The sequence below is a fragment of the Heterodontus francisci genome, chromosome 6, assembly GCF_036365525.1.
Source record: "Heterodontus francisci isolate sHetFra1 chromosome 6, sHetFra1.hap1, whole genome shotgun sequence".
Classification (NCBI taxonomy): domain Eukaryota; kingdom Metazoa; phylum Chordata; class Chondrichthyes; order Heterodontiformes; family Heterodontidae; genus Heterodontus; species Heterodontus francisci.
The window spans coordinates 19,932,943-19,959,581 of NC_090376.1; the positions used below are offsets into that span (position 1 = coordinate 19,932,943).

Below are 26,639 nucleotides of genomic sequence, written 5' to 3' on the forward strand. Positions count from 1 at the left end.
CTTGCCATTTTAATTCACCTCCCTGCTCTCATGCCCACATTTCTGTCATTGACCTGCTGCAGTGTTCCAGTGAACATCAATGCAAGCTCGAGGAACAGCACCTCATCTTCCGATTAGGCACACTACAGCCTTCTGGACTCAACGTTGAGTTCAAGAATTTCAGACCATGACCCCAATTTTTATTGTTCTTTTTTAAAAACCAGGTACTGGCCTTCAACTTGCTTTTCACGTTTTCACTTTCGGACAGAGCTGTTCATTTTTCTGCCATTAACGCTCTCTCTGGACAGATGTTTTGTCTTTTACTATCACTATTACCACTCCCTTTGCCTTTTGTTCCATGACACTTTGTCATTTAATTTCTCCCACCTTCTTCTCCCCCACCACCCCCCCCCCCTCCAAAATCAATTACATTTCTAACCTTTGTCAGTTCTGATGAAAGGTCATCGATCTGAAATGTAAACTCTGTTTCCCTCTCCACAGATGCTGCCAGACCTGCTGAGTATTCCCAGCACTTTCAATTTTATTTCAGATTTCCAGCATCCGCAGTATTTTGCCTTTAGTTAATATTTAAATATGAGCAGTAGAAAATGGCTGCTGTGGTAACCTGAAGTATTTTCTGCTGAGGGTAGTGAGTCCATGCCACCCAACCACTAGAGAATCCAAAGCCTACATTGGTACGTAAGTATATAGCTGGGCTTTTCTGCAGCTGTGTGACTGGTGAGTAAAAAGAACCTCACAATTCTCAGTCCGGCTTTGTTCAATAACAGTGTACACACTGAGGACTGAACAGTTTTCTTATATTATTTCCCCATAGTATCAAACTGTTTAAAAGTGTGGGAGAGAAGGAGAAGTATATCAAATACAGGAGAAATGTTTAGATGCTGATAAGGCTCTAGATTGTCAAAGGAAGGGCAATAAGTAACATCACAGTTTCAGGCCCTGTGAAAAAATGAGTTAGGCTGCAGTTATAATACACTTGTAGTCTCAGACTGTAAGAACAGACGTGTTATTTGTTCTCAGGCTGTGCGTGTTACTGGCCAGGCCAGCAGTTTGCCCTGTCGAGGGATCGTTCTGGCCAAGCAGACTTCGAACCATGTAACATTCTGTTTCCTAGGAAGTTATTTTCTAACATTAAAAGATTCAATTGGAGCATCCACTTGCTCATAACACTAAAAAGATTTTGTAGTGAGCTTAGAAAGTGCCCATGAGATCCAATAGTCAGTGAAGTGCCCTCCCAGTGCCAAGCCCACATTGGATGAGGCCATCTCCTGGAGAGGGCGCTCACACCTTTTAGTTTTAGTGTGTTACTGAATTAAACCCACAGATTAATTTGAGATATTATCGTAAAGGGTTCATCGTAGTTATGCAATGATGAGTTATTGGCTCTGTCTTCACTGGGGAGGGGGCAGGGGCAGACCCCATGGAACACTGATTGAGACATAAATATTGGCCAGGACACCAGAGATAACTTGCCTGCTCTTCAACAAAATAATGCCATAGGATCTTTTACATCCACTGGAGAGGCCAGACAGTTCCTAGGATTAACACCTCACCCAAGATCTCACACCACAGCACTCCCTCAATACTGTATTGGCGCATCAGCCTTGGTTTTTGTGCTTAAATCATGGAGTGGGACTTGAACCCACAGTCTCTTGGCTCAGAAGTGAGAGTGCTACAAAAAGCCACAGTTGAACCATTAGGGAGAGAAATCGAGAACAGAAAATAAGACAACGCACATCCTTTTTAAACAGAAATAGATAAGAACATTTTCATTCTGTGAATTGGCACAACTGTGCCCAGTTTTCGGTTTATGCACATTATATGAAAAAAAAATTTTAAAGTACAATTTTTAATAGGTCATGAAAGTTTTTTTTTCCTGTTTGCAAACCCTGCAGCTGTTCATTTGATCTCTTTTCTGCTGACACTGGATCTGTTTGTGGAAATATTCTATCCCACATATGAATATGATGGAATCCCTTTCACACCCAGTCCAGTAATCTGGAAAATAAAATAAAATGGTACTCATTCATTTGAAAACTTCTCATTTATTACCTCAGAGCATGAATATCTATCAATGAACAGCGTAAACCCTCAGCTCAGACCGTGAATAAATCTTCGAAAGTCACACTGAGTTTAGTCGGACCTGCCTCCTATGGGGCTTCACAATGGTTATGGCAGCAAGTACTGCAGTCACACAGACTAACAAGATCTCAGCATCTACCCCAAGAAAAACAGCACTAAAGTTCGGCTGAGGTTCTTGCTTTTGATCATACTCGCATGACTTACTGATCCCTAAGTAGAGAGTGGAAAAGAATAAGTGGAAAAAAGTTAATTTGTCCGTGGCAGAATCAGGCTGGGCTACGATGCCTTCATTAAGCCTGATGCCACTCACACATGAGCAATGCCCACTTGGCCATTACCAGTGAACAGCCAGTGCACATAGAACAGAACCCAACATGGAGTCAATGCCATCAGGAGAGGAGATGGCAGGATAGATTTTGCACAAAAAGGAGACAAAAAGACTGACATAAAATAATTGTTACAGTAAACAGAACTTAGGCGCCTTTACATTCCGTCTTTTTTTATATCTGCTGTATCCAGTCTTTTGCACTGCCAGTGATACATCAAATGTATGGCACATGGCAGCCATGGCTCCGTGGGTATCACTCTCAGCTCCAAGTCAGATGGTGACCTTGAGCGCAAAATCTAGGCAAAGATGCCCTCTTTTAGATGAGACGTTAAACCGAAGCCCTGTCTACCCTCTCAGGGGGATGTAAAAGATACTATGGCAGTGGAATTATCCCCAGTGTACTGGCCAATATTTATCCCTAAGCAATCATGTCTGAAAGGTTGTCTGGTCATTATCACATTGCTGTTTGTAGGAGCTTGTTGCGCACAAATTGGCTGCCACATTTCCTACATTATAACAGTGACTACACTTCAAAAGTACTTCATTGACTGTGAAGCACTTTGGGACGTTGTTAAAGGTGCTATATAAATGCAATTCTTTCCTTCCTTTGATTTTCTGTTGGTTTCTCCCATTCATCATTAGAAATCGGTCAGTACAGAACTGAGCCATATTGACCAGAAAGGTCACAATTTCAATTAATGATCTGTACCGAATCAGCTGATTTTAGCCAGGGTGACTCTGGTGGTAGGAGTGCTGCTGCACTAGGTAAAGGACAACTTAGCCAGGATCTTCATTCCAGATTGTTATTTAGTGATCTCTGTTGGGAAGCGTATCTGTGTGAATGGCAGCTGAGGACAGGAACAAGTTTGACTGTGGGATCTGCACAGACAAATAGTGTGCTAAATGCTCACTGTTTAGCTTCATGCTTGAACAATGGCCACTTGAGTGAGGTGGGGGCTATCTGCCACTAGAAACATAGGAACATGAGTAGGCCATTCAGCCTGTTGAGCCTGCTCCGCCATTCAATTAGATCTTGGCTGATCATCTACCTGCACACCACTTTCTGTGCTGTTCCCACATCCCTTGACGTTGTTAGTATCCAGATATCTATAGATTTCTCTCCTGAACATGCTCAATAATTGAGCTAATTATCCAAGGATGCATTAGTGCCTTGGGAGAGGAGCGAAACCAAATGTACGGATGCTCCTTTGAATTTGACCCTATCCATTTTTTATTTATTCTTTCATGGGATGAGGGCATCGCTAGCAAGGCCAGCATTTGTTGCCCATCCTTAATTATTCTTGAACTGAATGGCTTGTTAGGCCATCTCAGAGGGCAGTTAAGAGTCAACTACAGTGCTGTGGGTCTGGAGTCACATGTAAGGACAGCACATTTCCTTTCCTAAAGAACATTAGTGAACCAGATGGGTTTTTTCATGACAGTCAACGGTAGTTTCATGGCACCATTATTGAGATTAGCTTTAAATTCAAGATTTCTTTTAAGTAACTGAATTTTATTAATAATTGAATTTAAATTCTACCAGCTGCCATGGCTGGATTTGAACCCGTGTACCCAAAGTATTAGCCTGGCTCTCTAGATTACTAATGCAGTGAAATTTCCCACTGATATGGTAAGACAATTCCATATACCTTAAAAATGCCACCTGCCTGCGGCTCTCTCTGAAGCGACTCCTCGTCCATTCTTTTGGTAGCTGATGTTACATAAAGGTCTGAATAATCCTTTCCTCCAAAGCAGCAAGATGTTGTTTTACTGACAGGCAGTTTCACTGTCTGCATCCTTTTACCTAAAAGAAACATTCCTGCTTGGTCACTTGTACAATTATGGGCAGTATGTTCAGCAGCAATCTCGATTATCTATGTAGGAAGACCAGTACGAAAACCCAGACTCAGGTGGGAAGCAGGGCTGAATGGACAGTGGGATTAGATGGCAATGGAAGGGGAAAATGAATGACAATGAAAGGGGCATATCATGCAGGTCCCCACCTGCCAAGAATGAGGCACATTGGTTTTGTCATATGAACATTGATTTTGAACTGTTGCTGGAGTGAGGAAATGACTTGTTGAACAGATCAGCCGTGGCTGGAAAAAACATTTGCATACTAACAGACAGTGCTTGTGTAAACAAAGGACCATTCCCTGACACATTCAACCCACAATGGATGTTGATCACCAGACACTGAGGGGTGGGGAAGCGCATTCTAGGGCCTGCTGGGGTGATACAATCCACAGGGGCCAGGACTGGTTGGACCAGCTGGTCACATGACTAACTGGCTGTTCCAGGGGTTTTTTTTGAACTAGCCACAGAGAGTTTGAGCAGAAAGACTGTTTGCTCCTGGACTGAGAAGATCTCTCTCCTGTCAGCTCCAATCTCTTTCTCACAAGCCTCTGAATCCACTGAAGACACATGAAACCCAAGAGAGAAAAGTCTTCTACAGCGAACAAGGTTTAATAAGAATACTGGGCCCCAACGAAAAGCAAGAACTACCTACAATCAAGGACTCTACAGTGAGCTCGAAGAAACTTAACAAAACTCTTCAGATATTGCCTCAAAGATTTCCACTTTATTTTTCTTCTCTTCTTTTCTGACTCTCTTTGCATGTGTGTACCGCATGCCAGTGTGGATGCGTTGTATATCCGTAGATGTCAACCGAATTAGAGTTTAAGTTTAATAAATTTCAACCTTCTTTAAACCTAAGAAAGCCTGTTTGTGTTGATTTCTTTGCCTTATAATTGGAAAGTAGTGAACAAGGATTCACCAAGGGGGAGCTAAAAATACGGTGTGTTTAAAATTAAATCCTGTTACGTTAAGACCAGGTGAAGGCTGAGAGGGAACCCTAGACCCCTTTCTCACCCTGTCGTAACAGACGAGTAGATAGCAATGGAAGAGAGAAAAATAAATGTCAATGAAGGGAGAAGAAAGGGGGTGGCAATAGAGGGAAGGAAAATAGATGGTAATCAAGAAGCTAGGGAGGGGCGAAGAAGCTGGGAGCAGGGCTTTACACTGGGGAGGGAGAATGCCAACATTCAGAGGGGAGTGGAAGAATGCCAACTCTATGGGATTGACTAGGGGGAAGAACCAATATAAACTGGTGGATTGGAAGAGAAAAAACTTCCAGCCTTTTCACCAATGCCACTTGATTGAGACACATCTCCAGGGGCAGAACCTGCACCCACCACAGAGATACCCGTCAACTCTAGCTGACTTTCAAATGTTTTTTTTTTAAAAAGGTTGAGCTCATTAGATATAAAAGCTTCATCCTGTTTCTAAAAGTATCCAGTCCCCATCCACCACCACCCTCCTCCGCCTAGCTGAACTTGTTCTCACATTAACAACTTCTCCTTCAACTCCACGCACTTCCTTCAAGTAAAAGGTGTTGCTATGGGTACCCACATGGGTCCTAGTTATGCCTGTCTTTTTGTGGGATATGTCGAGCATTCTTTGTTCCAGTCCTACTCAGGCCCCCTCCCCCAACTCTTTTTCCGGTACATTGATGACTGTATTGGTGCCGTTTCCTGCTCCCGCCCTGAACGGGAAAACTTTATCAACTTTGCTTCCAATTTCCACCCTTCTCTCACCTTTACATGGTCCATCTCTGACACTTCCCTTCCCTTCCTCTACTTCTCTGTCTCCATCTCTGGGGTTAGGTTGTCTACTAATATCCATTACAAGCCCACCGACTCCCACGGCTACCTCGACTACACTTCTTCACACCCTACCTCCTGTAAGGACTCCATTCCATTCTCCCAGTTTCTCCGTCTTCGACGCATCTGCTCTGATGATGCTACCTTCCATGACGGTGCTTCTGGTATGACCTCCTTTTTCCTCAACCAAGGATTCCCCCCCCCCCCCCCCCCCCACTGTTGTTGACAGGGCCCTCAACCGTGTCCGGCCCATTTCCTGTACCTCTGCCCTCAACCCTTCCCCTCCCTCCCAGAACCGTGACAGGGTTCTCCTTGTCCTCACTTTCCACCCCATCAGCCTCCATATCCAAAGAATCATCCTCCGCCATTTTCGCCATCTCCAGCGTGATGCCACTACCAAACGCATCTTCCCCTCCCTTCCCCTGTCAGCATTCCGAAGGGATCGTTCCCTCCGCGACACCCTGGTCCACTCCTCCAATACCCCCACCACCTCGTCCCCGTCCCAAGGCACCTTCCCCTGCAATCGCAGGAGGTGTAATACCTGCCCATTTACCTCCTCTCTCCTCACTATCCCAGGCCCCAAACACTCCTTTCAGGTGAAGCTGCGATTTACTTGTACTTCTTTCAATGTAGTATACTGTAGTCGCTGCTCACAATGTGGTCTCCTCTACATTGGGGATACCAAGCGCAGACTGGGTGACCGCTTTGCAGAACACCTCCGCTCAGTCCGCAAGCAGGACCCTGAGCTTCCGGTTGCTTGCCATTTCAACACTCCCCCCTGCTCTCATGCTCACATCTCTGTCCTGGGATTGCTGCAGTGTTCCAGTGAACATCAACGCAAGCTCGAAGAACAGCATCTCATCTACCGATTGGGCACACTACAGCCTGCCGGACTGAACATTGAGTTCAATAATTTCAGAGCATGACAGCCCCCCATTTTACTTTCATTTTTAGTTGTTTTTTCTTTTTTCTTTTTTACATTTTTTACAACCTTTTTTTGCATTTATTTCATTTCATCTTAGTTTGTTCAGTTTGCTTACCCACTGTTCTTTTTCATGTTTGCACTTGCTGCTGTTCAGTATTCAGTCCGTTAACGCCTTTTCTGTACTAATGCTTTGTCTTTCAACACAGCATTAACATATTGTTTGCCTTTGCTCCCTGACCTTTTGGTCAGCTATGGGCCTTGTCCAATCTACACCTCCTTTGTTATCTCTTGCCCCACCCCCACCTCACTTGCTTATAACCTGTGACATTTTTAATATTTGTCAGTTCCGAAGAAGGGTCACTGACCCGAAACGTTAACTCTGCTTCTCTTTCCACAGATACTGCCAGACCTGCTGAGTGGTTACAGCATTTCTTGTTTTTATTTCAGATTTCCAGCATCTGCAGTATTTTGCTTTTATCTAAAAATATCTTATTGTCTTATCCTATCTATTCAAACACAGCCAGCACATCCCCAGCAATAGCTTCCCTTCCCACCCAACACCTTCACTTCGAGTCCCAAGATATCTGTCCTTGGCTCCATTCTCATTACTGTCTTCGCTCCATCACCTGCAATTGTTGAATCAGCTCTGTACGTCGAGGATATTCATCTCTACCTTTCCATCTCTTCTCTCAATCCTATGAACAGTTCCATTCTGTTAGGCTGCCTGTCCAACATCATAGAGTCATAGGCTGGATTTTACCAGCCCTCTGGAGATGGGCTGGAAGATGGGGGGAGCATAAAATGGGGAAGAAAGGCGGGGTGGTGGTGTGCCCATCGCCTTCTCAATGCCATGGAATTTTACCAGGGACACGGAAGGTCGCTGACAGCCTTCCCGTCCAATGGCCCATTGAGGCCCTTAAATGGTCAATTAAGCGAAAGTTCCGGGCCTCTTCCCGCTGCCGCTGGTATTTCACCAATGTCGGGTGGGGGGGGTGGTGGGTGGTGTGTGTCCTCCGCCACGTGGGGAAACTGCCCAGTAAAATCTGGAGGCCTCCCGGTGGGCTCCGGGGGATAGTATCCTCCTGATCGGGCACCCTATGGCCCACAGAGGGCCTATACAACACCCTCCCCACTGTTGTGTGTATACATCTTTAAGAAGCATGGCTACCAGATCACATTAGTCATGTAAGAGCTATGATGTACAATAGGCAATCTTGAAGATACACCTGTACAGTAACCATCTCAAATGTAATTGCTGCTCTCTCTAATCAATAAAGGACCCACAATATTTTTATTTTATTTTAGAGATACAGCACTGAAACAGGCCCTTCAGCCCATCGAGTCTGTGCTGACCAACGACCACCCATTTATACTAATCCTACATTAATCCCATATTCCTTACCACATCCCCACCATTCTCCTACCACCTACCTACAATAGGGGCAATTTACAATGGCCAATTTACCTATCAACCGGCAAGTCTTTGGCTGTGGGAGGGAACTGGAGCACCCAGCGAAAACCCACACGGTCACAGGGAGAACTTGCAAACTCAGGACAGGCAGTACCCAGAATCGAACCCGGGTCGCTGGAGCTGTGAGGCTGCCATGCGAACCACTGCGCCACTGTGCCACCCTCATTACATTACTGAACTCACCTTGAGTGATCAGTCTTTGTGTCTATACAAACACAGAGATGGAAGGAACACACAACACCCACAACCTCGTTGGGGCCTGCCTGAGTGACCCTGGCAAGCCCAACCCCACTTGCCTTAATTCCGGGGCATCCTCCATGGCTGCTGCTCCAGGCCTCCAGCAGTACCAGCACTGGCCACTGCTCCCGGTGGCACTACTGGGACTCAGAGCGCCAGCCCTCTGATTAGCCAGCAGCTCTTGGGTAGGATCTTGTCTCTTAAAGGGGATAGCATCCCCAACAGCGGGCAATTAATTGCTTGCCTGCTGTTGAACTCGGTCAGGGGTTTGACAGGGGTCACCCACCATTGTCCCCCCCCTCCCCCACCACCCGCCTTTCAGTCTGTCTCCAGGCACTGAAATAAAATTCAGCCCACAGAGTCAGTGAGTCATTAGGGCACAGAAGGAGGCCATTCGGCCCATCAGGTCCATACCGGCTCTCTGCAGAGCATTCCAATCAGTCCCAATCCCCCACTGTAACCCATAGCGCTCCAAGTTTATTTTCCTCAAGTTCCCATCCAATTTCCTTCTGAAATAATTCATTGTCTCTGCTTCCACCACCCTTGTGGGCAATGAGTTCCAGGTCATTACCATTTGCTGCATGAAAAGGTTCTTCCTCACATTCCCCCTGCATTTCTTGCCCAAAACCTTAAATCTGTGTCCCCTAGTCCTTGTACCATCAGCTAATGAGAGCCGCTTTTCCTTGTCTATCTTATGTAAACCTGTTGTAATTTTGTAAACCTCTATCAAATCTCTCCTCGATCTCCTTTGCTCCAAGGAGAACAACCCCAGCTTCTGCAACCTAACCTTGTAGCTAAAATGCCTCATCCTTGGAACTATTCTAGCAAATCTCCTCTGCGCCCTCTCAAGGACCCTAAAGTGCGGTGACAATTTATGTTTGAGCCAAAACATCCGCTAAAGCCTCATTTTTAGTCACTGTCAGAAACTCTGCTCCCTTGCCATTGACTCTATCTCCCATCCTGCCAACTTGCCCAGGATGAACCAAACCCTGTGAACCTTTGGCAGCTTTCTTGACCCAGACCGGAGCTTGAAGCCCCATTATCCTTTTCATCATTAAGACCACTTACCTTCATCTCCACAATCGCCCATCTGTGCGTCTGTGATTTTACAAAAACTTCACTACAAAGCATCTAACAATAGAAAATCCCCAAATGGTTTGTTTACCTGTCTCTGGGTCGATACGAAGGACTCTTCCACCATTATAGCAGGCGACCCAGAGTTTTCCTTCACTATCGATGCACTGTCCATCAGGAATGACTTCTTCTTTCTCAAGCTTGTACACAACCCTTCGATTTGCTGTCGAAAATAAACGAATGTAGAGTTTACATATTACAAATCACTCCCATTTCCTGCATGGATCTGCACTTAGGATAGAGCAGTGGAATCTCTCAAGCAGGGACCTTTACTGCACTTTGAGACATTGCAGATTTTCTAGGAAAAGGCCAATCACCAGCTTGACCTCAGGACAACTAAGGTCAGGTAATAAATGCAGCCTTGGTTCATCCACATCCCGTAAACAAATAAAAATAACTTAGCATGTTAATTCTAATACTTACAGATGTTTCCTGACTGCAGGTCATAGTCAAATGCATCCACAGTAAAAGATAAACTGTCTATGTAATAGAAGATCTTGTGATCCAGTGACCAGTCTAGACCATTGGAAATATCCACCTGATCAAAATGCTTGACTACAGAGTGATCAGTCTGCAGCGCGTAAAGAGATCCCTGATGCCTTTCTAATTCACCAGGACGAGTCTCCATTGCCATGGTTCCTGAAACAAAGGATCATGTTGAAATAATAGAGATTGCTGTACCTTCCCTGAGTTATACAGCTCTTAGAATCTCAAAATAGCACAACTGAAGGGAACGGATTTGAATTGTTTATTAAGATACCATCCTCTTTCACTGCCACCCGCCTAACACACACACACACATACAACGTTACTCCCCTTTGAAGGGAGAGATAAATGTCATTTTTGTGAGGTGATGCAGCAAGTTTCAGCAACAACAAGGGGTATTAGAAACCCAAACCTGTCCTCACCCCATCATCTAAAGACACATTTTCCAGCAGGTTGACTGGACTTCATTCAGGAACTATGTTTGAGTCCCTTCCCTTCCTCCAAGTCCGAAGAAATCAATCACGGGTACCTTAATAATAAAAGCAAAATACTGCAGATGCTGGAAATCTGAAATAAAAACAAGAAATGCTGGAAATACTCAGCAGGTCTGGCAGCATCTGTGGAAAGAGAAGCAGAGTTAAACTTTCAGGTCAGTGACCCTTCCTTACCTGAATTCAACCTACTCAACACAGACAAGGGAGTGAACTGGGAACCTTACTGGCCTGTACTACTCTTGCTTATGTGTCACCTATGGCTCAGTTAGTAGCACTCATGCCTCTGAGTCAGGAAGGTTGGGGGTTCAAGTTCCACTCCTCTAGGCTGATATTCCAGTGCAATACTGAGAGAGTGCTGCACTGTTGGAAGTTACATCGTTCAGATGAGATATTAATCTGAGGCACCACCTACTCTCTAAGGTGGATGTAAAAGATCCCATGCACTATTCAAAGAAGAGTAGAGGAGTTATTCCTGGTGTCCTGGCCAATATTAATCCCTCCCTGGTTAGGATCTGGAATGCACTGCCTGGGAGTGTGGCAAAGGCAAATTCAACTGTGGCTGTCAAAAGAGAATTGGATAAGCAACTGAAGAGAAAAAAAATTGCAGGGCTACAGGGAAAGGTCTGGGGAGTGGGTCAAGCTGATTTGCTCTTGGAGAACCAACATAGATACGACAGGCTGAATGGCCTCCTTCTGTGCTGCAACCACTCTTTTCTATGATTCAATCAACATCACCAACAGCAGATTATCTTGTCATTATCCTATTGCTGTTTGTGGGAGCTTGCTGTGTGCAATTTGGCTGCTGCATTTCCCACAACAGTGACTACACTTCAAAAGTACTTCATTAGCTGTAAAGTGATGTTCTGAGATTGTGAAAGGCGCTATATAAATGCAAGTCTTTTTGAACACTGTTGTATATCTAGGCTATTGTACTAATGTTTGGTATACGGTATTGGATTATTCTTTACTAAGTGAACTGAAGTTCAATGTATTTCAATTTTTTTTTAAATGTCTGTTCCATGCTTGTTTACTTATGCAAATTAGCCATAGAAACAACTGGAAATACGACAGTCAGTGAAAATAGCAGATGGTCAATACTTGGCTGTATTGTTAAGCATTGTAACTGAATATTCCATTTCACATTTTATTTTAGTGAAGACTTGCCTTAATTGGAAAGTTTGGTTTATTTCAAAAATTGCTGATAATTACTCGATGTCCCTTCACGTTCTCAAAATTGACCTAAGATGTACTGAGATTAATTTGTACAGTTTATTTAACAAAGAATCACGAACTTTGCTCAATGCCTAAAGAGGAATGTAAATTTTAAAAACCCATAAGTCAGGTGCAAGTAAATATTTGTAAATGTTTGAGGAACCTCATATGTTGTGGGTTTTTTGTCCAGTTTGTCAGAACTGGTTTATGTTCCTGAAACTTATTCCAGTTAGAGTTTACGACAAGTTCCACTGATGTGGAGAGGAGTGAGATTCGGAAAGCATTTTGCTAAAGAAATACAAACTTGTTCTCACTGGTCACAAACCCACAATATATAACATTCCTGAAACCCATCTAAATGCCATTAATTTACATCCCCAGGAAGGCTGAACCTGTCTGCTCTGTTCGTGTATTTTACCTTAAGTTTGAGCATACTGACGATTCACAAGGTCAGCAAGAGAACCATGAACGTGAGTTTTGATTTGTAACCAAACACTGCAGTAAGATGTGGCAGACTTACACCAGGATTTAGTCATACCAGTAATGCCTAAAAACACTAACAGCAACGACTTGTATTTACATAGTGCATTTAACATAGTAAAACATCCCAAAGAACTTCATAGAAGCATCACGTGAGTCAAAATCCTGGAACTCCCTCCCTAACAGCACTGTGGGAGTAGCTTCACGACATGGACTGCAGCCATTCAAGAAGGTGGCTCACCATCAGCTTTCCAAGTGCAATTAGGGATGGGCCACAAATTCTGGCCTTGACAGTGAAGCCCACGTCCCATGAATGAATAAGAAAACAAAAAAATTGACACTGAGCCACATGAGGAGATATTAGGGGAAATGACCAAAAGCTTGGTCAAAAAGTTAAGTTTTAAGGAGTGTCTTAAAGGAGGAGATCTCAATAGGGGGAGAGGTTTAGGGAGGGCTGCCAATGGCGCACTGATTAAATTCAGGGATGCACAGGAGACCAGAATTGGAGAAGCGCAGAGATTTCACAGGGTGGTACTGTTGCAGGGCTGGAGGAGGTTACAGAAATAGGGAAAGGCAAGGCCATGGAGGGCTTTGGAAACAATTATGAGAATTTTAAAATTGAGGTTTTGTTTAGTTATACAGCACTGAAACAGGCCCTTCGGCCCACCGAGTCTGTGCCAACCATCAGCCACCCATTTATACTAATCCTACACTAATCCCATATTCCTACCACATCCCCACCTGTCCCTATATTTCCCTACCACCTACCTATACTAGGGGCAATTTATAATGGCCAATTAACCTATCAACCTGCAAGTCTTTTGGCACATGGGAGGAAACCGGAGCACCAGGAGAAAACCCACGCAGACACAGGGAGAACTTGCAAACTCCACACAGGCAGTACCCAGAATTGAACTCGGGTCGCTGGAGCTGTGAGGCTGCAGTGCTAACCACTGCGCCACTGTGCCGCAGTGTCTGGTATTGCCAGACTGGGAGCCAATATAGGTCAGCAAACACAGGAATGATGTATGGAAGGGACTTGGTGCAAGTAAGGATCCAGGTAGCAGAGTTTTAAGATGAGCTCAAATTTATGGAGGGTAGAACGTGGGAGACCAGCCAGTGTACAAATTGGAATAGTCAAGTCTATAGATAACAAAGGCATGAATGAGGGTAGCAGCATATGACCTGAGGCGGGGGTGGGGGAGGGGGTGGCCGGAGTCGGCAGATGTTACCAAGATACATGGCAAACTATCAAACCTGCAAGAAAGCGTCCAGCAGGATCCACCTTGCCATCATTGAATCTGATGTTTGTTTTCTGATTATCGATCTGTGCTATGTCAGTAACCAGTTTTGTTTGCCAGTCCAAAAAGGCAAATTTTTTTCCAAGAGCCAGGACATATCCCCCAGAACTCCGGGGAGTGACAGCACCAACTGGAGCATCTGAAAAAGGCAGGATGAGCACAGAGCAATCACATTTAAGAGAAAATTTTAATATTAAATTGTAACTTTTAATGCTATGTGACAACAAAATAAATGGAAGGATAAATTTACTCGTAGTGTATCCAACTCACACAACAACACCATGCATTTATATAGCACCTCTAATGTAGTAAAACATCCCAAGGAGCTTCACAGGAGAATTATCAAACAAAAATTGACCCAGAGCCAAAGGAGACATTAAGACAGGTGACTCAAAGTTTGGTAAAGAGGTAAGTTTTAAAGGTGCATCTTAAAGGAGGAGACATGGAAACATGTGTAGGTTTAGGGGAAGAATTCCCGAGCTTAGGACCTAGACAGCTGGAGGCACGGCCACCAATGGTGGGACGAAGGAAGTGGTGGTGCACAAGCAGCCAGAATTGGAGGAGCGTAGAGACCTCGAAGGGTTGTAGGGCTGGCAGAGGTTACAGAGGTAGTGAAGGGCAAGGCCATGGAGGGACATGAATATGAGGATGAGAATTTTAAAAATCGAGGCATTGGTGAACCAGGAGCCAATGCAGATCAATAAACACAGCAGTGATGGCTGAACGAGTCTTGTGCAGGTTAGGATATAGGCAGCAGAGTTTTGGATGAGCTTAAGTTTATGGAGGACGGAAGACTGAACGGCAGCCTAGAAAGCATTAGAACAGTCAAGTCTGCATGTAACTAAAACATGGGTAAGGGTTTCAGCAGCACATCATAGAATCATAGAAAGTTTTTGGCATAGAAAGAGGCCACTTGGCCTATCGTGTCTGTGCCGGCCGAGAAACGATCCACACAGTCTAATCCCACCTTCCAGCACTTGGTCCGTAGCCCTGCAGATTACGGCACTTGAGGTGCATATCAAGACTCCTTTTGAATGAGTTGAGGGTTTCTGCCTCAACTACCCTTTCAGGCAGTGAGTTACAGACCATCACCACCCTCTGGGTGAAAAAACTTTTCCTCATCTCCCCTCTAATCTTTTTAACAATCACTTTAAATCTATGCTTCCTTGTCACTGACCTCTCTGCTAAGGTGAATAGGCCCTTCACCTCTATCCAGGCCCCTCAAAATGTTGTACATTTCTATCCCATCTCCCCTCAGCCTTCTCTGTTCCAAGGAGAACAACCCCAGCTTTTCCAATCTTTCCTCATTGCTGCATTTTTCCAGTCCCGGCAACATCCTCGTAAATCTCCTCTGTACCCTCTCTAGTGCAATTACATCCTTTATTGTAATGAGGTGACCAGAACTGCACACAGTACTCAAGTTGTGGCCTAACCAATGAGTTATACAGTTCCAGCATAACCTCCCTGCTTTTATATTCTATACCTCGGCTAATAAAGGAAAGCATTCCATATGCCTTCTTAACCACCTTATTGGCCTGTCTTGCTACCTTCAGGGATCTGTGGACACTCACTCCAAGGTCCGTTACTTCCTCGACACTTCTCAGTATTTTCCCATTAATCATGTATTCCTTTGCCTTGTTTGACCTCCCCAAATACATCACCTCACACTTCTCCAGGCTGAGTTCCATTTTCCATTTGATGGTCTGAGGTGTGATGGAGATAAGCGATATTACGGAGGTGGAAGTTGGTAATCTTAGTATGGGAGAGTATATGGGGTTGGAAGCTCAGCTGAGGATCAAATAAGACGTCGAGTTTTCCAACAGTCTGATTTAGCTTCAGCTGGTGGATAGGGAGTGGAGTTTCTGAAAGACAATGGCTTCAGTATTCCCAATATTTAATTGGGAGAAAAGTTTTGCTCATCCAGTACTGGATGTCAGACAAGCAGTCATAACACAAAGGCAATGAAGGGGGCGAGTGAGGTAGTGCTGAGTTAGAGCTGTGTGTCATCAGTGTACATGGCCTTGGTGTTTTCGGATGATGCCACTGAGGGACAACATATTATTCAGTTAAAATGCCAACTGCATAGTGAATTTCCCAGGAATGAACAGCAATTTTCTTTTTCATAATTGTTGTTTATCTTGATGGCAAATCACAACTTGTACTTGTCGTTCCCAACACTGACAGAACTTTCCCTTTAACAATTTTCTCTGCTCCTCTATTGAAGGCTTTGCTGGGTCAGGATTTCACGGGTGCTAGATGCCTTCCAGGACTTGGACCAAGTGGCCATTTCTTCAAGCTTCAGTAGGTTAGAATTAGAACATTACAGCGCAGTACAGGCCCTTCGGCCCTCGATGTTGCGCCAACCTGTGAAACTATCTGACCTACACTATTCCATTTTCATCCATATGTCTATCCAATGACCACTTAAATGCCCTTAAAGTTGGCGAGTCTACTACTGCTGCAGGCAGGGCATTCCACGCCCCTACTACTCTCTGAGTAAAGAAACTACCTCTAACATCTGTCCTATATCTATCACCCCTCAACTTAAAGCCATGTCCCCTCGTGTTTGCCATCAACATCCGAGGAAAAAGACTCTCACTATCCACCCTATCTAACCCTCTGATTATCTTATATGTCTCTATTAAGTCACCTCTCCTCCTCCTTCTCTCCAACGAAAACAACCTCAAGTCCCTCAGCCTTTCCTCGTAAGACCTTCCCTCCATACCAGGCAACATCCTAGTAAATCTCCTCTGCACCCTTTCCAAAGCTTCCACATCCTTCCTATAATGCGGTGACCAGAACTGCACGCAATACTCCAGGTGCGGTCTCACCAGAGTTTTGTACAGCTGCAGCATGACCTCGTGGCTCCGAAACTCGATCCCCCTACTAATAAAAGCTAACACACCATATGCCTTCTTAACAGCCCTATTAACCTGGGTAGCAACTTTCAGGGATTTATGTACCTGGACACCAAGATCTCTCTGTTCATCTACACTACCAAGAATCTTCCCATTAGCCCAGTACTCTGCATTCCTGTTACTCCTTCCAAAGTGAATCACCTCACACTTTTCCGCATTAAACTCCATTTGCCATCTCTCAGCCCAGCTCTGCAGCCTATCTATGTCCCTCTGTACCCTACAACATCCTTCGGCACTATCCACAACTCCACCGACCTTCGTGTCATCCGCAAATTTACTAACCCACCCTTCTACACCCTCTTCCAGGTCATTTATAAAAATGACAAACAGCAGTGGCCCCAAAACAGATCCTTGCGGTACACCACTAGTAACTAAACTCCAGGATGAACATTTGCCTTCAACCACCACCTTTCAGCTAGCCAATTTCTGATCCAAAGCTCTAAATCGCCTTCAACCCCATACTTCCGTATTTTCTGCAATAGCCTACCATGGGGAACCTTACCAAATGCCTTACTGAAATCCATATACACCACATCCACTGCTTTACCCTCATCCACCTGTTTGGTCACCTTCTCGAAAAACTCAATAAGGTTTGTGAGGCACGACCTACCCTTCACAAAACCGTGCTATCGCTAATGAACTTATTCTTTTCAAGATGATTATAAATCCTGTCTCTTATAACCTTTTCCAACATTTCACCCAACACCCGAAGTAAGGCTCACAGGTCTATAATTACCAGGGTTGTCTCTACTCCCCTTCTTGAACAAGGGGACAACATTTGCTATCCTCCAGTCTTCCGGCACTATTCCTGTCGACAATGACGACATAAAAATCAAGGACAAAGGCTCTGTAATCTCCTCCCTGGCTTCCCAGAGAATCCTAGGATAAATCCCATCTGGCCCAGGGGACTTATCTATTTTCACACTTTCCAAAATTGCTAACACCTCCTCTTTGTGAACCTCAATCCCATCTAGCCTAATAGCCTGAATCTCAGTATTCTCCTCGACAACATTTTCTTTCTCTACTGTAAATACTGACGAAAAATATTCATTTAACGCTTCCCCTATCTCCTCTGATTCCACACACAACTTCCCACTACTATCCTTGATTGGCCCTAATCTAACTCTAGTCATTCTTTTATTCCTGATATACCTATAGAAAGCCATAGGGTTTTCCCTGATCCTATCAGCCAATGACTTCTCGTGTCCTCTCCTTGCTCTTCTTAGCTCTCCCTTTAGATCCTTCCTGGCTAGCTTGTAACTCTCAAGCGCCCTAACTGAGCCTTCACGTCTCATCCTAACATAAGCCTTCTTCTTCCTCTTGACAAGCGCTTCAACTTCTTTAGTAAACCACGGCTCCCATCATATATCATCATAGAGTGCATCAAGGTTAAACCTAAATCTGTTTTCACCAAACACCTACACACGTGTACTTTCGAGGAGACTAATACAGAAGATACCAAAACAGGTCATCAAGAAATAGTAGTAGTGAGAAAAAGGACAAAGAAAGAAAACATGAAGAATATGACCTTTGGTGTCTCCGCCCAAAAAAAGGTCAATATTGGGACGTAAATGTATTTAAGTGATAGAGGGAGTTGGTATAGCAAATGGCTGTGTCCATGCTACTCTTACTCGACTTCTAAGTAAATGGAGGTATAATTTTCTTACCAACATGGATTTTCTCCACTTGGTTACTGACAGGATTCCATCTGTACACATTCTGTTCAGGGATGTCTACATAGAGCAGCGTGCCATGTTTTTCTTCCCAAACAGGACTTTCTCCAACCGAGTATTTCTCTTTCACAACACATTCAATTTTAATGGATGCCATTACCTGAAACAAAAAGATAGTCATTACCTTTCTCTCTCAGAACCTGGGTTAGCTAGATCTTTCCAACATTCACTGTAACTAGAACATGAAAGTTATTTTACTTCATAAACATGTATATGCCAAATGTTCACTTTAACAAACAAATTTTCAGGGAGTGGGTGATGCTGGCAAGATAATGGTGATGGGTCTTCTCTTTGAACCACTAAAGTTAAAACCCATTCCAATTCCAGGTACAGTAGCTTAATGGTTATGATACTAGGCTTATGCTTTTGCTACCCACAGACTTTTCCTCAAGGCCATTTTTTAAATTGCCACCTTTTTGAAACTGTTAGCTTTTGCTAGTTTTCTCGGTTGATATGTCAGATGCAGGTTTGGTCCTATGATCCCTCATGTGGCAAATTCACAATATCAAACAGGTCTTGGCAAATGCCCAGACGGGATGTTTTACACCCCCAAGGTGAGTGGGGCAATGGGTTTGAACTGAGAATCTGCAGTTTTCTCTCACTTGAGCATCCACAAAATTTTCAAATGAAATGTAATTTTTTTCTATAAAAAATCAATGTTGGGCGTTCAGATTAAAGTAAATTCAAGTGCATATTTTTACATATAAATAGCAATACTTTCACTAAATGAGTTGAGAAAGGCCACATGCACGCTCAAGATTCCTGTTTTGCACCACAATTGATGTACATCCCTGTACATGGCATACAATGAGACTCTATTTGCCTGTGTGTGCTCAGCCATGGTCTGAAGTTTAGAAAGAACTGGAGACTAAGTCTGGACTCAATGGGCTGAATGGCCTCCTTCTGCACCGCAAATGATTCTATGACTCTATATTGCCTTAGTTACACTGTTATGACAATACTTCTATATTTTTTTCAAGTATTTTTTTGAGGACTCTTATTTTAGAATTATGGACATTGTCGTATTTGGGAAAACTGAAAAGGATTCCATGGATTTTTTTTCGCTGGGGTCAGTGAAGGAACACTGAGAGGTCTCGTTTGGAAACATCATTTGCTGGAAGTCACCTGACTTCAGATAAATACCCAGCAGGGGGCTTTTTTGACTTGGAGAAGGTGTTTACAGAGAAATGACAGGATTTATCGGGGTCAGGAGGCTTAACTCTTGAGATATTGGGCTGGATTTTATAAAAATGGCGGCACGCCCAAGTGGGCCGCACACCAAAGAGCTGCTCTAATTCTAAGTTCATTTAAATAGCCGGGGCGGGTCGTACCCCCGCCCCTCCCCCACCTGATCACATGGAGGGGGCAGGCTGCCCATCCCCGGCAATGGCGTCAGCTGCCTGTGCGCAGACACTGATGCCATTTTTAAAGGGCTGTCAGCCCCACCGGGAAATTTAAATATTTAAAGATAGATTACATGAAATAAAATAAATACATCTCTTTTGCCCCTCTCCCATCCCCTCCAATAACAATTAATTATTTGCCTTTCCCTCCCAAAACACTTACCTTTACTTTCTGACCTTCCCCCCATCCCCAAACTGCACAAATGTAAACTATAAGCCTTCTCACCATTCATTACACCCATGATGCTAATTTGACCCCGTTCCCCACCCCCCCCACACTGAGAAACTTACGCCCTCCCAACCAATGTTATGCCTCAGTTCCCCGGACCGGGATCCGAAGGTGCGGCAGTGCCGGCTGGTGAGGATCAAGGCGGTACTTCAGGTGGCGACAGGAGACTCAGTAATTCAGGTGATTTAATTTATTTAAGTATTTAAATGGCGGTCCTGTCGCCGAGCGGCCGGTGAGGGGGTGGGCCGTCATGAGGACTCGCCGCTGCTGGCAACATTGGGCCGGGTCCTGCCAGCATCGAGGTCCGTGGCGGGCCTCATCTGGGGCAAGCTTCATGCCACCCCCACCACGGATCCCGACGTCAAGGGCTCTATAAAATCCAGCCATTGTTTTTGGTTTGGCTTTGGACAGTGTGTTCGGGTCTGAACTGTTTTGAAGGAGAATACCAGCCAAGAGAGCAGTCACCATCAGCTCACCATCCTCCATATCTCTGAGAAGATCGTGAGAATCAAGTGTAAGAAATAGAGCAACTGATGCTGCATTTCTCCTGGAAAGCCTGCCAAACTGATCTTCAATGTCGCCTGAAAAGAACTGTTCTAGAAAGATCCTGGTGACAGCCGTCTACGCGTATTTGGGACGCCAAACCAAAAAGGGACAACTGACATCTTTCCAGATCTTCTCTTTTTTTTTCAAGAATTAGCAAGTATTTGGCTAAAGTATTCTTTTTTGTCTCTTTTTTGTAACAGAGCTCTAAAGAGAAAATCTCTATTTTGCAGTTAACTGGTGTGTATATGTGTGCGTGTGTGTGAGGGGCGAAGGTAAAAAGGGAACTTTCAAATTTCAATCTGTGTATTAATGCTTTGCTTCGTTCCTGGTAAAGTCTTGTTTTATAATCAACTGATAATTTTGTTGTTTATTAAAGAATCCTGGTTGGTGTATTTTACTCTGGGATAAAAATAGAGTTTAAGATTGACCGTATCGGTAGCTGCGTACAGTTGTGACCTGTGGAGAAGTAGAACTAGAAAAAACAGTGCATTCCTCCTGCCTCGGTCGTAACAACACTGACCAAGCTATTCAGTGTACCTCAAGAGTTGAGATTTGTAACGGCACACTGAGCATAACAGTGACAATAAGTGTCACACCTGATGATGATCCTCCTTTTGGAGAGGGAGATAAACAGGTTATCTTTGAGATGGAGGTGACCTTAAGATGAATGACCTGGTGAATGAAGATTGGAACCAAGTCAACCATCTGTGGTGGACTCAGTAATCCAATACCTGAACCAGGATAATATGGGGAACTTTCAATGAATGACTAGCCAACCTGGTATACTGTGGAGAAGCAGACCTATTGGTGGGGGTGGGAATTCTTCCCACTTGGCTGCAGATAATCCCATAAATCAATGTCCTAACAGTACAAGCAGTGAAAGACTTAGCGGTATTCTGGGACCAGGAGCCAATGTAGATCAGCAAGCACAGTGGTGATGTGTGACCAGGACTTGGTGCAAGCTAGGATATAAACAGTACCCCTGTACTTGTACCCCTTTGCTCAATGCAAAAACCAAAGTTGGAAAGATGTTCTACTCCCACCACGGTCATCCTTCACATTGATGAGAAATAAATGTGAAAAGATAATTTTCTCACTCCCTTTCAAGAAAGATCTTGTATTTAGATAGCCACCTTCATGACCTCAGAACATCTCAAAGTCAACAAGTATTTTTTAAAATGTAGTCACTGTTGTCATGTCGGAAATGGCAAAGCAAGATCCCACAAATAGCAATGCAATAATGATCTGATAACTTTTCAGTCATGTTGGCTGAGGGATAAATATTTGCCAGGTCACCAGGGAGAACTCCCCTGCTCTTCTTTGAAATAGCTCGGTGGGATTTTTATGTCCACCTAAGATGGCAGTTGTGTCCTTGATTTAATTGGTCATCTGAAAGACAGCTCCTCTGATGGTGGAGCACTCGCTCACTACTGCAGTGAAGGGACAGCTTAGGTTTTGTGCTCAAGTCTCTGGAGTGGGATGGTGAACGCATAACCAGCTGGCTCAGAGGCGAGAGTGCTACCACTTAGCTATGACTAACACCTTAATTTAATTTATTTTAATTAATAGGTGATAGTGGATTCGAATTCACTAATAGATAGTGGGTGATAAAATATTTTAACACATTTTGGTTTCCTAATCATAAAGATCCTTTAATATTTAATAAGATAAAATAAAATGGTTGTCTAATTAATGAACAATCCCTGTGCATTGTTTATCCAATCTTCTTGAACCAGTGTATCAGCATTGGCACTGAGGTCAATCACCGCACAGCCCAAGCCAAATTCCAGGTTATCAGGCTCTGCTCTTTTTATTAAACAAGCCAACAGCCCCCAACACAGGCAGTTGACTTCTTTGGGTTGCCCGACAATCTTGCAGTTACAATGTGTTGAATTGTGGAATTCGAGTCCCCATCTATATCACGGAAGCAGATCCACAATCCTAGAACTTAGGTTGGATTTAGAGGCCAGCGTTTACACCGGAACAGCAGCATATTTGAAGATTTGACCAGGTCCCACCTGCCCCAGAACCAGTCCTAATGCCTCAGAAATCTGATGCCCTCCCTCCTACACCAATTCTCCAGCCATGTGTTCAATCCATCAATCCTCCTTTTCCTATGCTTACTAGCACGTAGCGCTGGGTGTAATCCTGAGATTACTGCTTTGGAGGTCCTGCTTTTTAATTTCCTTCCTAACGCCCTAAAATCTGCTTTCAGGACCTCATCCCTCTTCCTACCTATGTCATTGGTACCAATGTGGACCACGACCTCTAGCTGTTCGCCCTCCCCCAGAAGGATGAAGCAGTCCATGTAGAAATGCAGCAAGACCTGGACAATATCCAGGCTTGGGCTGTTAAGTGGCAAATAACATTCATGCCACACAAGTGCCAGGCAATGACCATCTCCAACAAGAGAGAATCTAACCATCTTCCCTTGACATTCAATGGCATTACCATCGCTGAATCCCCCACTATCAACATCCTAGGGGCTACCATTGACCAGAAACTGAACTAGAGTAGCCATATAAATACCGTGACTACAAGAGCAGGTCAGAGACTAGGAATCCTGCTGCGAGTAACTCACCTCCTGACTCCCCAAAGCCTGTCCACCATCTACAAGGCACAAGTTAGGAGTGTGATGGAATACTCTCCACTTGCCTGGATGGGTGCAGCTCCAACAACACTCAAGAAGCTCGACACCATCCAGGACAAAGCAGCCCGCTTGATTGGCACACCATCCACAAACATTCATTCCCTCCACCACCGACGCACAGTGGCAGCAGTGTGTACCATCTACAAGATGCACTGCAGCAACACACCAAAGCTCCTTAGACAGCACCTTCCAAACCCATAATCTCTACCAACTAGAAGGACAAGGGTAACAAGTGCATGGGAACACCACCACCTGCAAGTTCCCCTCCAAGTCACACACCATCCTGACTTGGAACTATATCACCGTTCCTTCACTGTCGCTGGATCACAATCCTGGAACTCCCTTCCTAACAGCCACTGTGGGTGTACCTACCCCAAATGGACTGCAGCGGTTCAAGAAGGCAGCTCACCACCACCTTCTCAAGGGCAATTAGGGATGGGCAATAAATGCTGGCCTGGCCAGCAAAGCCCACATCCCATGAACGAATAAAAAAAAATGTCCTGCAGCCGCTCCATGACATCCTTGACCCTGGCACCAGGGAGGCAACATACCATCCTGGAGTCACGTTTACCACCACAGAAACGCCTATCTGATCCCGACTATCGAATCCCCTATCACTATTGCTCTTCCCCTCCTCTTCCTCCCTTCCTGTGCCGCTCAGCCACCCGTGATGCCACAGACATTGGTCTGGCTACACTCCCCCAAGGAACCATCACTCTTACCAATATCCAAAATGTAAAACTGATTAGCAAGCAAAGATAGACTCAGGGGACTTCTGCACTTCCTGCCTGGTTCTCTTAAACTGCCTGATGGTCACCCATTCCCTCTCTGCCTGCATGCTCCTAACCTGCGGTGTGACCACCTCCCTAAACATGCTATCCACGTAGTCCTCTGCCTAGCGGATGCACAACAGTGACTCCAGCCGCCGCTTGAGTTCCGAAACCCAGAGCTCAAGCTTCTGCTGCCGGTGACACTTCCTGTAGATGTGTTCATCTAGGACACGTGGTGCGTCATGACTTCCCACATACCGCAGGACGTACATTCCACATGGCCGAGCTGACCTGCCATAATTTAACTGTAAAAACTTTTTATTACAATAAGTAGTAAAATAACTTACCAGTTACTCACCAATCAGCTTCTTCCGCTGTACTGAAGAGAGAGGCAGCTACTGGAGGTTGAAAAAGGTAGAAGAAAGAAAGAAGCCCCTTCCTCATGCACCAAACTCCCACTTTACACTCTGAACTCAAATTTATTATTTTCGTAATTTATAGTTCCCCTCCTTATCGAACTCCCTCAATTACCAAACTCCTTTATTCACACTCTGTGCCCTCCAGCAGCACTGACAGTCCCCTGAATTTATACTCTGAAAACAATGCTGTCAGCTCTGCTACAGCTCAGAGACCAGTTTAAGCTAGCTACCTAATTCACTAGCTACAGATACTCTCAGAGTGTTAGTATACCCCTGTTTAAAACTGCAAGAAATCTAACTTCTCTCTTAACTGAAACAGAAATTTCAATTAATTGCTAGATGTAAACAAAACAAAAACTAGTCTTGAGAGATTAATCCTTAAAATTCATTCACCAAACTCCCTTCTTCACGCCCAGTGCAGATATTAGAAGCTGAAATATCATAACCAAATTTTAAGAAATATTTTAAAACTTGGAATTATCAGAATTTTGAAATCTGACATTACAAAAGTTGTTTTCCAAGGTCAAAAAGGTTCTTTGGCAGTAGTTAAGACTTAGTACACCTTTAACAACTCAGTTATCCTCATTAACAAGGCTTCACTTTTTCAGGGGTTTTTAACAGTGATATTACAACGTAAAAGGGGAAGTTCTCATCAGTTCAGTGATTTCTAATACATTGCAGTCTGCAGGGACTTCAACAGCGCACCCTATGGAGAAGCATAGAATCACTGACGGCAACTAATGGATTTCCATATTTAACTGCGAATAGATGGACTCCAGAGTTGTGGTCAGTTTCAGAGGAGTAACTACTGCTAATGCTGACAGTTTCGCTGTCATTACTACTACAAAAACCAGGGCACTGAGTGATCTACATGTAGAATAGACTTCCAGATCTTTGGAAAAACAATCAGTTGCTACAGTGGGATGGGGGCTGTACGGTAACATGCCAAATGGCATTCCTTAAGTGTATTGTATCTTGTGATCAGAGTGTCCAACATCATCCTGAATGATTCCAGAGTGTTTGGCTCTTTATTCAGGGAATTCACTCCAGGTATGAAACATCTAGCTGAAAGAAAGGATATATTCACGGTTCATTCCCAAGAGAAAACAGCCGGGGCAGAATTAGTGATCTGACAACATGCTAAAACTTGCCATTCACACTGACCCGACCTGACACTAACACACAGTTGCGAAGATGGATGGTGCCTCTCCTTCCCCCCACCCTTCAACATACCCTGTTAGAGAGACTCAGAGAATTTCTATAAGGCCGCTTCGGCGATCTTACAACGCGGCTGATGTTTTGGCGAGTCCCCAGCCAGAGAATAGACGTGGCCTCAATTCTGCCAGCTCCACACAGTAATATTGCAAGGGAGTCAGATGGGGACAAGATAGCGAAAACATCCTCCTGGAAATGTACAGAAGTGGGGAGGAAAGAAAGTCTAAAAGAAACGATAAATACCTGGTTTACTCCGCTGCTTTAAATCGATGTAAACAGACTTCAGTTTTTAACGCAAACCCGGAAAGAGATCGGTTAATCATTAATGGGAATATTTTATTGCCTTTGACCCTGTCAGCACTTTTTTTTAGATATAGGTGACTTGTCCTGATGCTGTGTCTGTCTGCCTCTGTATCCTTTTATTGTGATACGGAATAGTCAGTTATAAATAACGATTATTATTCCAGTAGGTTTTACATGTGGCGTTAAGATTTGACCTTGCTGGTCAAAAGTAATCTCAGACGACTGAATAATTGCAGGATTTCCCAAAATCTGGTCTGTAAATGATGCCAAAAAGCCTAATAACCAAGGGGGCCCCAAAACAAATTGTGAAAATTAACTACACAGTGGAAACACAAACAGACCCGACTTATTGAGAAAATCTCAAGCATTGCTTCACCAATTTGTTTTCAGAATTGGCCAATAAAGGCAGACACATTCCCTAATCTTGGCAACTACAATCGCCAATGAACCACTTTCTGCCATCATACTGATTAAGACAGTCCAATACTCATTAAAACAGCAAACCCAGACGACAATCATTTTTGTCAATTGCAATAGCACCACCGTGAACATGACAGTACAAATTCCAGGAAGCAAAGTTTACAAACAAATGTGTATTACATGTTAAATGAGTTAATAAATAGCATTGTCAGGATTATATG

General features: G+C 44.1%; 1 protein-coding gene across 2 annotated transcripts; it reads right to left on the minus strand.

Moving 5' to 3' along the window:
- Window positions 1-496: 496 nt before the first annotated feature.
- LOC137371166 (regucalcin-like) lies at window positions 497-26,041 on the minus strand. 2 transcript variants are annotated; one of them, XM_068033233.1, is made up of 7 exons: window positions 25,939-26,041; window positions 18,398-18,563; window positions 13,769-13,951; window positions 10,263-10,478; window positions 9,871-10,002; window positions 4,060-4,214; window positions 497-1,998 (listed from the first exon to the last, which is right to left on the minus strand). In XM_068033233.1, the coding sequence occupies exons 2-7, from the start codon at window positions 18,558-18,560 to the stop codon at window positions 1,948-1,950; spliced, it is 900 nt and encodes a 299-aa protein (XP_067889334.1). In that variant the 5' UTR covers window positions 18,561-18,563; window positions 25,939-26,041; the 3' UTR covers window positions 497-1,947. The 2 variants fall into 2 exon arrangements, with proteins under 2 accessions (XP_067889334.1, XP_067889335.1); XM_068033234.1 differs by lacking the exon at window positions 10,263-10,478.
- Between the last annotated feature and the right edge of the window lie 598 nt (window positions 26,042-26,639).

Bases quoted from the DNA above. Each gene is read 5' to 3' on its own strand.
- LOC137371166 (XM_068033233.1), bottom strand. From the start codon at position 18,560: ATGGCATCCATTAAAATTGAATGTGTTGTGAAAGAGAAATACTCGGTT. The intron at 10,479-13,768 runs GTTTGATAGTTT...CCTTTGTTTCAG, and splicing joins TGCTGGACGCTTTCTTGCAG to GAACCATGGCAATGGAGACT. The intron at 4,215-9,870 runs GTAAACAAACCA...TGTTTCTTTTAG, and splicing joins TCGTATCGACCCAGAGACAG to GTAAAAGGATGCAGACAGTG.